General features: G+C 34.7%; 1 protein-coding gene across 1 annotated transcript; it reads right to left on the bottom strand.

Annotated features, from left to right (window-relative positions):
• Positions 1–2,405: 2,405 nt before the first annotated feature.
• On the bottom strand, positions 2,406–10,642 carry LOC108740906 (sphingomyelin phosphodiesterase 4). Its single transcript, XM_025980188.1, has 6 exons — positions 10,339–10,642; positions 10,097–10,286; positions 3,964–4,314; positions 3,681–3,914; positions 3,404–3,628; positions 2,406–2,982 (listed from the first exon to the last, which is right to left on the bottom strand). Exons 1-6 carry the CDS (start codon positions 10,509–10,511, stop codon positions 2,614–2,616), a joined length of 1,542 nt encoding a protein of 513 aa, XP_025835973.1. The 5' UTR covers positions 10,512–10,642; the 3' UTR covers positions 2,406–2,613.
• Between the last annotated feature and the right edge of the window lie 95 nt (positions 10,643–10,737).

The following is a 10,737-nucleotide window of genomic DNA, read 5'->3' as shown; positions in this document are numbered from 1 at the left end:
CCGCATGTTGTGTATTAACGTGTGCATGGAATATTCCGCCGTTTCTAGAACGTTCCAGTACATTCCTCTGGAACTTTCCTTTCCTCCACTCCGAACTTTCTTCATTTGTATATATACGCCCGCTCACCACACTCTCAGTCTTCTCAGTTTTTCTCTCATCGACTCTGTGTCATTATAAATAAATACAGTTGTTCATAACAGTGGTTATTATTTATGTTTACCCCACGATTTAACAGTGGTGTCAGGAATGGGATAAGATAAATAACTTTGTGAAACCGAGTGAACATTCTAACTCCAACGCAAGTGTGTGCACCGAACTAAGTTCATCGCAGTGCGTGTTAGAAAAACTTCTCTCCACTCATCTTCACCATGCCGGACTTAACTTCTGAGCAACTCCAACAATTCTCAATCAACGCCGACGCACTCCGACAGACAACAGGGCCAGCACCGTCGTCATCAGAGCCTCGACCGCCACAATTTTCAATGCAACCGTATCGTGCAACCGACGGGACGACTATAGCCGACTATTTCACTCGATTCACATGGGCGCTCGACCTGAGCAAGGTACCAGCGGATCAACACGCACACTTTACACAGGTCTACATGGGTTCTGAACTCAATGATGCCTCGAAGATCCTAGTGAGTCCCGCTGATCCAAGAACTATGTCATACAACGAGATCCAACATAAACTGGCAGGACACTTCGACGCCACCCGCAACAAGTTTGCTAAAAGCATCAAATTTCGGAGCGTTATGCTCAAACTCTCTGACTCGTACTACTCCTCTCGACAACTATTTATAGAGATTAGCCGTTCCAGAATGTTCCAGTACCTCATAGAAATCTGGTCTTCTTTGGCAGTATGTCAGGTTGCCTACATACATACATGTGACACTGCCCCCCTTCCCAAAACTGATCGTCCCGATCACTGACGTCGCCCCTGTATAGGGAGCAATCCGCACAAAATGGACGATCCTTATTTTTGCTCAAGGTCCTTTCTGAATTTGCTAAACAACGTCGTTAATGCGTCGGGTAGCGTGTATGCACCATCCCAAGCCTGTTGTAGTTTCGGAAAAAGTCCCTTCCATCTTGATAGAGTATCTCTCAGAAGCACCACTTGGTTCCATCTGGATTTTCCCCCGCCGTGGCTCAGGTTAAGGGAAGTCCACTGCACCCAATAATTTTTCGGTGTTTGACTTACACGGCCTACATCTACCCGCGAGGGTCTTGCGGTTCCGGCTTCTTTACATCTCATTATTGAGCCAATATCTTCGTCCTTCCTCTGATCTTTGATTAATGCTCGATACCAAACTCATATTCTTGAAGTCGTTGTAACCATCGTGCCATCTGTCCTGGGTTCTTGGATTGTAGTAGCCACTACATGGAGTTGTGATCCATTCTTAAGAAGAATTTGCGTCCATACATGTACTTGTAGAAATGCTCGAGGGTTTTAACCAATGCCAATAGCTCTCGACGAGTGACACAATAATTTCTTCCTGGCAATAGCTCTCGACGAGTGACGCAATAATTTCGTTCTGGTTTCGAGTGTGTTTTACTAAAGTACTCAATGGCCTTTTCCTCGCCTTCTAGTACTTAGGATAACACACCACCAAGTCCCACATTGCTGGCGTCGGCATCCACGATGAAGGATTCGCTGAACTGTGGGTACGTCAAGATTGGAGCTCGAGAGAGTATAATCTTAAGGTGTTCAAATGCTTTTTGACATTCGGGTGTCCAATGGAATGAAACTCCATCTTCTGAAAATCTATGTAGTGGTCGGGCTATATTGGTAAATCCTCGTATGAATCTTCGGTCGTAGGAGCAAAGTCCCATTATTTTTCTTGGGACTTAGCTTCAGTCTTGCGGCTGACAATTTCTTGAAGACTTCAGTCACGTTTCGGACGTGGTCGTCGAAAGTTCTTCTTAGTATGATGATGTCGTCTAGAATTTTATTCTACCGATAAAGCACTACTATTCGAACACACAGCGAAGTTCTAAAAAGAACCGATTACTTTTATGACGGAAAATACAGAGTTATAGAAAACGATGTAAATACAACAAACAAGAACCATTCAATATCGTCAGAAATATTAATAACACAACCTAAAACCTAACCAAAGTATGACTTCCCACTTCACTTCACACGACGCGTTTTCGTCTTTTGCGCAGATCACGTGATATGTCGTTTTCATTTTAATCTATCTCTAGTATTAAAAGTGCTGGCTTGTACGAGGCATTGCTCTATTTCTTATTCATTGCTATATAAATTGAATTACATTGTAATGTCTTTCAAATAAATACTGATAATTACAATATTTTTTCTAATTTATTTAGGCTGAAGCTGAAGAAAAGGCTACTACTACTTCTCCGGCACCTACGAAGAAAATTCAACTCAGTTACATACAAGAGGAAGTTCCTGACTAATTTTTTTCTCGTTGTATTTTTATTTAAAAAGTTTAAAATATACAAAAGTGTACAAAACTTAGTATGTATACATGTTCAAAATAATTATGTGTTACTTGTTTTGTATATTAGTACTTACAATGGTGTTTATTCAGAGGTACAATTATACTTAGCAATAGACACATCAAATAAAAATTTTTCATTAGTTACTCTCAACTAAAAGAGTCGTTCAAATTTAAATTTAATAGTCTTGTTGGAGAATCGCAATGTCTTCTTTTTGGAATAATAACTCTTAACAAGATACTCATACTCCATAATGAGAAAACAAAAAATAAATACGACACAATCCCATATCCACAAAAATTGAAGACTATGAACCCTAAAGCTAAATATGTTAAAAATTTATGGCTAGCTAGAGGGCGCAAAGTTATCCTAGGAGGCAATGATTCTTGAATTCTAGGTGACAGTCCATCATTGCTTTTTTCATATTTGTAGACTGTAATAGGCGGGCTAACCACTTCGCGACAAATTCTTCCGACAAAGCTTTGGTCATAATACAGTCTATTTATATGGTAATAGAACTGTAACAAAGCAAAGGAAGATGTTAGGTAAATCAGTTACATGTCAAAATGGCGAATATTGACGGCATAAGACACATTAATCTTGTCAAAAAAATCAGCTCAATTAATTTTTTAGTAAACAATATGGATCTTGTGTTAATGTTTAGCAGCGTTACTGAGACGGAGGATATATGATTCATTAAAAATCTTTACAAGCCTGTAATGTGATAATTGTTTTCTATCTTTATATTTATTGAAATTTTAAAGTTACTTTTAACTAATATAAAAACATTACTTATCAGATATCATCTAACTTTATATATTGTAGCAAGGCCAAGAGTAAAAATTTCGGCAAACCAAATATAATTTCCTAAATCTTAATTATCTACTTAAAAGAAAATGTGCTATACTAGGGTAACACCTTGTACAACACACTGCTCACCTCTTCGTTTATTTTTTTCGACAACTGATACAGAATTCTAACTAAAAAGGTATTCTCATTGGATCTAATTGGTTGCAAGTCCGGATCTCCTTCAAAACGCAAATTTTTAACTCTTTCCCTCACTCTTTGCGGCGTCAGTATGTATGGGAAATCGTCTTTATGTATTTGCGATGATAAATCATTTAAATCTGTACTACCATCGTTTGAAATTCCACTTACATTTAACTAAAAGAAAGATTATTAAAGTAAATAACATTACTGAGTTGGTGTCTTTTACATTTCTAATTTGGAAAATATCCACCAAGAATTCTAAGGAATATTTTAAAACAATTGGAACTTTTTCACGTTCTTCTAATGGAAATTCATCATTATTGAAATCGGGTTGTGTAAAGATTATCCGAAGAAAACCAAATATACCCCTCGAAGATTTGCTCTCCTCCTCTTTTCTCAATCTAATAATTGCGTTTGCGGCATGTTGTGCTTTCTGTATGTGCCTTATTAAATCAAATACCTAAAATTACACTGAAGAAAATAATGCGCAGCAAAATTACTTTCTTTACCTCTTGTGCCGGTTGTGTTGTAAATAACGGTTTATAGCAAAAATTAGGACATTCTAACTCAACGATTTTCTGTTTTACTATATTTGACCATTTTCCTCCTATACCTCTATATGTAACAGAAGAATCTATAAATGAACCTGATAAGGAGGCGGCTCCCATATAAGAAAGATTATGCGAATGGTCCTTATTAAAAGATATATTTGGACTTGTATTTGTTGAACACCAACTTGAAGTCGGCGACAATGGGGGAACAGATGAAGGCCATCGCACGTGTGTAGGAGAATTGTTTATATTCTCTAACGCACTTTCTACTTCTCTCAGCATGTCCGCTAACATTGGTTGTCCCATAACCTTAAAATGAACCAAGTATCAAATAAAGTAATATAACTTTAAATTATATTTTTTGGCTTTATTTGGTACTTTTAGAAAAACAATATTGCCGTCAGTAACACGCTTATAAGCTAATTTAGAATAAAATTCAAAAACATAGCAAATTAGACCTATTTACGAAAATCACGGCACGTTGGAGTAATGCTTAAAAAGCACTTACACACATATGTACTTACGATTAGCCTAGGAGGATTTAGCGCATGAGCGCCAAAATTACTCGGACGCTTTTTTTTGTTAGAATCCTTTAAACATATGCCAAACAATACACATAGTTCGTGAGACAAAGCCCCTATTTTTAAATGATTAATACATACTTAAAACTTCGTGAGTGGCTTTCTTTTTGGCGAATCTATCACACTTTTTCTCTACGACTTTTTTCGAAACTTCTGTTTTTTCAAATGAGCGTGATCAAAATATGCCGAATACGTGAGTTTTACTTATTTCATGAATACATATTTAGTTTTAATGTATTCCCAAGATAATTTAATAAGATTGTGCAGGTGCAAATGATAAAATGACAGAGCCCTTTGTCTTCCGTACTAATAAATAGGTAAATGCTATTTAACATGAGCTAATACGGTCCCATATTGTTTAAACAAATGCTAAAAATGTTAATTTTTAAACAGAACATATTTTTATGTTTTTAATGATGTTGATATTTTTGAAAACCCGAATTCTTATTTTGACATTTTGACGAATTTTAACTGCTTATAAAGTCATAAAAATAACTGATGTGATCTTAAACAATGTTTTATGTTCTTTATAAATGATTTATGGCGCTTATTTTTTACTTGTAGACTGTTTTTGGAAAATGATCTTGTTCCAGAATCCTCCATAGTAACAAAATCTATTATTAATAACTATACTTCACTTAAAAATACGTTTTTTAATCACTTAAATTATTAAATACAAATAAATTAGAAGTTTATTATGTATTTATTTATTTTGGNTGTTTGAATGGGACATTTATTATTTGTGGTCAGATTTACTTGAAACTCTCTTTGGTCTAATTAATCAAATGAAAAGAGATTGCAACGTTTCCATGATATATTTTATTTGTAGTCCGATTTACTCGAAGGGTGCTCTTAATACTCATTATTAAAATTAAGTAAATTATTTGAGTTGACCACCCCTGTTTCAGATCATTCGTTTAAAACTTTTGTTTCATTCCCACCAGCCAGTAATGCTGGTGGGCGGGCAGTCCTTCCGGACTACGCGGGAAGGTAGTACGGAAAACCCTTTTCAGTCTCTGTTCAGATATCGTGGGAATGGGTGGGTTGTGGTTCCGATGAGAAAGAAAGAAACTTGGACCAAGGAAGTCGGACTCGGAATCGAACCGGCGTCCTCCCTAATGATAAGCAATGGTCAAAACTCTAAGCCGTGCCGCTCGGTGATCATTCGTTTCTAATACACAACCCGACTTAAAATCGTAAAAACAGATGACTGCTCTTTCAGAAAGTCCCCGTATTAACGTATCTACCTATAAAATATGGAGCTTCAGTTTCCATTCTCATGGCCACATTTTATCTTATCCATTTATGATAGCTTATTTTCATGTTTCTTATGTTTTCTTAAAAATAACCCACGACACGACGTGCTTGTAAATTTACAAGGCAGTGATTGTAAATTTCAAATAACGGGGATTCTAATTACAAGATAATTATGACACGTTAAGGCTGATAACTTTTCACATTTTAAGCGGTTGCTACCATTGTATAGTGCACAGATTAAATGGGAGACAAAAGGTAAACAAGTCACATTAAAGATCACTTCTGCTTGTTAAGCACAATTATCACAGATACTACGTGTAATATTACTACGTACAATTAGTCACTAAAAATTTCAATATTGATGGGAGTATTAGAATTAACCGAAACTTGTCCAAAATGTATATAAATCGTAAAGCAAAATAAATTATATTATTTTCTTCTTCTTTTTGCATAGAACACAACATAATCTAATCTTGTTTTGAAAATGCGGTAGTTGTATGGGAGATGATCTTTAAAACGATAAATATTTTTCATAATGCCGATTCTATTTTCAGAAAATGTTGAAAAATGAAAATATTGCTGAAATATTTGTCGTATGTATACGGACTTTCACCCTAACGTGTTTGGACAGCCTAGAGAACTAGGAACAGGAGGTTGATGCAAACAGTGAAGGTGTCCTATTCTTTTTAAATTACGTCATAGAGATAGTGTACAAAAATGTATTACACCTCGGTATACTTAACTGAATTCATCAACAAAAGGGATGGTAGATAGGGTTGTAGTAGACAAAAATTATTGCAAAAAAATACTGTTATCGGTAATATAAAAATTTCGTGGAAATGTCGAACTCAACTCTTAATATTACTGTCTGACCCTTTGGGAAGGGGGACAGCTACGGTTCCAACGAGGTTTGTCACCCTGCCCTGTGTAGACCCAATCATTCTGCGATGTCACGGTGTATAACGCCTTACCTCTTCCGCGCATCACCATGTAGGTTACCTTAGAAAATATAATCTCTATCCGCATCAAACAATTTTAGGAAATTTTCCAACATGACCCACTAACTTATAAACACAGGTTTATTCCTCTGTTTGATGTTTGTTTAATCGAAGCACCTCATGGGGGTCCTAACGAGGAATCTATGGGGAAATTTCTCTTCAAATATGTTAGGCAACTACAGGCATTAACGATATAGTTACACAACTGAGATACCCGAAATTTTTATTTTGTATTTTGATTTATTCAAAACTCGTCCCACAAAAATCTGTCATTCTTTTCAACTTTGCGTAACACTTCCACCAAATTGAATAAAAATTTTGTTCTGTTTAAGTTAAGCAATTAAATTTCAAACGAAGATAAATTAGCAGCAACCACAATTAGAGGCTCCTCGATTTAAAATTTAAATTAGTCTATCGATTAAAACGCGAACAATAATCACTTATTAACTTTGTTAGTTCGCTTAATGAGATGTACAAAAAGTGTGTTGACATTGATTTGCTTAACGAACCGTTGTCCAATTGTTTGATTATTAAGTTAAAAATCAGAATCAGTTCGAATCGAACGCGATCGACGTCTCCCAGTTGTCCTCGATCTAAGCTAATTCATTTTCACTTCAATTTCAACCGATACACAGAACAAAAAATGATGAAAAAAATTTACAGCAAATATCTTCAAATCGGTAAAATGCTGTAAAATGTAAACTGCTAATTTTCAATTAACAATTACCTATCTACTTTTCCAATGGCATTAAGATACCTAACAGGTATGAAATGGACATACTTGTCGCTGTCATCGCATATAAAAAATGAAATAGGGAAAAAATTGTCCGTTTTTTCAGTTTCAAATTGTATCTCATCATTAATAATAATCATTTAAAATAAAGTCTGAGGGCAAGAAAATGAACGACTTTTGCGGTTTTTAGTTTTTCTATAGCTTAACGATTATACTGTAGCAAGCACGAGTGTGTTTGTGTGCGTACGGGCACACGTATGCGTGAATGCGGCTTAACGATTGCTTCATTATTTGTAAATGTGTGTGTCGCACCTGCGTACTGGGAAAGCAATTAAACAGTTCAAAGAAAAAATAAACTATCCGGATGTTTCCAGGAAGTCAACAAATGAGTATTTAAAGGAAGAAGTGAATCGAGAAATAAATTGACAGTGTAAGCAGTGAAATAAATAGCGCAGTGAATAGTGATATATCAACAGTAGTGTAAATAAATAGAATACTTCATAACCTAAGTTTAGTAATAATTTAATAGTGTTTTTAAGTTCTTTAATAATTAGCGTAAATAAATAGTTTTTGTCGTTATCAGTCTTAGAAGTAAATTTTGTTCAAAGACAAATCCGAATTTTTAAGAAAAGAAGCTTCCTTTTTGGGACATGTAATCACCACCGAAGGAATCAAACTTAACCCCGACAAAATTACTTCCATCAACAAATATCCAATCCCAAGAACGGTAAAAAAACTTAAATCATTTTTAGCCTTAAGCGGCTACTACTGTAAATTTATAAAAAATTACTCCAAAACTATCATTCCCCTTACGAGGTGTTTAAAGAAAAATACTTAATTAACATCAAAAACCCCCCGTATTTAGAAGCTATAACAAAATAAAGAACTAATTACAAAGACCCCTGTTTTAGCATATGCAACCTTTAACAAACATTTTTCTATTACCACAGACGCTAGTAATAAAGTTTTTTTAGGCTTTTTTCTCTTTATCCTTAATACGGATGAAAGAAATTACAGTACCACAGAAAAAGAATTATTAGCTGTAGTAGAATCTTGTAAAAAAGCCTTACATTTATGGTAGAAAATTCACCTTTTTCGCAGATCACATGCCCCTAGTTTAGTTGAAATACATGAAAGTAAAAGAAGACACTTTGTTGCACAATGACGAAGACATTCCTGATCACTCTTCTCCACAATCCGGCACAAACCGAGACTAAACAACATTACCTTTTATCCGAAAATTTCGGCAGTACCTACCCTCGTATTTTCCCATTATCATTACTGTACTTACGCTCTTAATTTTACACTCTCATTTCTAATATTTAAATAACAATATTCAAGAAATTTGTGATTTGCATTTCATGCTTCGAATACTCTTCAAAAAGGAATAAATGTACTACAAATACAACTATTTGCAACTTTTGAAGAGATCAATTACTTTTGCCCGTGAAAATTTCTAAATCATGAAACCACTTTTATCTACAGATAAATAAGAGCCATTAAATTGATTGAAATTCAATAAACCTATCCAAATTAAACAAAATTCACCCCTTAATATAACTTTCATCGTACACATAATAATAATCTCCAACTTGAGACAAAAGTCAGAGATTTATTCAAGTCTCCAACCATTTACTGTACATTATTACGAAGAAATGAAAACTACAAAACGAAATCTTATTGATGACCACTACCAAACGAATGAAATGCAAATAACAAGGACTACCATGATGGCTACTAAATGGTCCTCAAACTCTGCAACTACCACCAAGACCACCAAAACACTCTAACACTGCTGCAGAAGAAAGAAGAGACTGAAGTCCATCTACAGCAGTCGATCTTTGCATCTTATGCCACCATTACCACCCTCTAGTTAGTGCTACTATTCAAGAAAAATCAACCCGAAAAGGATAAACAATCTGGCAAATAACTTAAAGTGTTGAAGATATCTCCAGCACCCCTTTGCCCTTTAATCGTTTGAAGGCGAGGTCATTTGTCTTAAGGAAAGAGGAGTTTCATCAGATGACCTTCGCCTCTACCTATGGATCACACCACCGGCCATTACACTTCTGATTAGTTTATAAGCTCATACATTTTACAGCTCATTAACAGTCTATACTATACGTCGAATCTATGTTAGTTTGATCATTTGCCATCATTGTATGTAATTATTAAAATAATAAAGTGTAATAAAGTTTCGTCATAACCGAACCAAATTAATGTTTTTTTAAAGAAACCCATTCAGACATCGTACGTTTTAACTCTATTTATCATTGGTTTTAAGGTATTTAAAACTCGTTAGGATCATTTTTACATAAATTTTACTACTTATTAGAAATTATTAAACCAACGAATATAGAGAAAATGTCCCGCTCAAAAATAGCATTTTTTAAAAATTGAGACCACGTCAACTCATGTCAAACATCATTTTTATATTAGTTTTAGGCAATCATGTGCCGATCTCTCTTAACTCTAGTCATAGTAAATCACAATTCCTTTTTGCAAGAAAATAAAAAAAATACCTTTAACATTCGATACAGCATAAGGGCGATTTTAGGACTCGATAGGTCTACTTTTGTAAACCTTGGTAAAAGCTGTTGAAAAATGACAACATATGCCAAAATATTTTCCACAATAAAAGGTAAATATTCCTTATCCGCTAGCTTTGAAGGTCGTGATAATCCATCTGCATCATGTTGCTTAGTTAAACCCCTAAAACATTTACTAAATGAATATTGGATTCTATAACTGACATTTGACTTACATCAATTCTAATTGCTCGTTTCCTGGATATCTCCACGGTTGAATAAAACTTAGCCACAATTCCAATACAAGTCTGAAGGAGTCGTCTAAAGGCCATCGATAAATTAAATTGCGTAGAAAAATATACATTTTGCCTTGCATATATGGAACAGCAATTTTTTTCAATTCGTTCATATAAGTATCATCTATTTTTGCACTTGATGAAAACGCGTGCAATTTTTTAACGAGTACCCTGACTATTCTAATATACTCAGCACTAGGAAGATCATGAAAATGGAACTGTTGCTAAAAATTTATAGAATAGAAATTTGTACATTTTATTCCAATAGGTTCAGAATTTCAAAAGGTAAAATCATTAAAACTCTTCAAATTGTTTGCACTAACGTTTTTATTATAGAAC

The sequence above is a fragment of the Agrilus planipennis genome, unplaced genomic scaffold, assembly GCF_000699045.2.
Source record: "Agrilus planipennis isolate EAB-ADULT unplaced genomic scaffold, Apla_2.0 scaffold262, whole genome shotgun sequence".
Lineage (NCBI taxonomy): Eukaryota > Metazoa > Arthropoda > Insecta > Coleoptera > Buprestidae > Agrilus > Agrilus planipennis.
The sequence above is the reverse complement of the archived record's forward strand: the minus strand, read 5'-3'. Positions and strand labels throughout refer to the sequence as shown.

Bases quoted from the DNA above. Each gene is read 5' to 3' on its own strand.
- LOC108740906 (XM_025980188.1), bottom strand. From the start codon at position 10,511: ATGAACGAATTGAAAAAAATTGCTGTTCCATATATGCAAGGCAAAATG. The intron at 3,915-3,963 runs GTAAAGAAAGTA...GTGTAATTTTAG, and splicing joins CAACACAACCGGCACAAGAG to GTATTTGATTTAATAAGGCA. The intron at 2,983-3,403 runs GTGAGCAGTGTG...GCTTTGTTACAG, and splicing joins CGAAAAAAATAAACGAAGAG to TTCTATTACCATATAAATAG.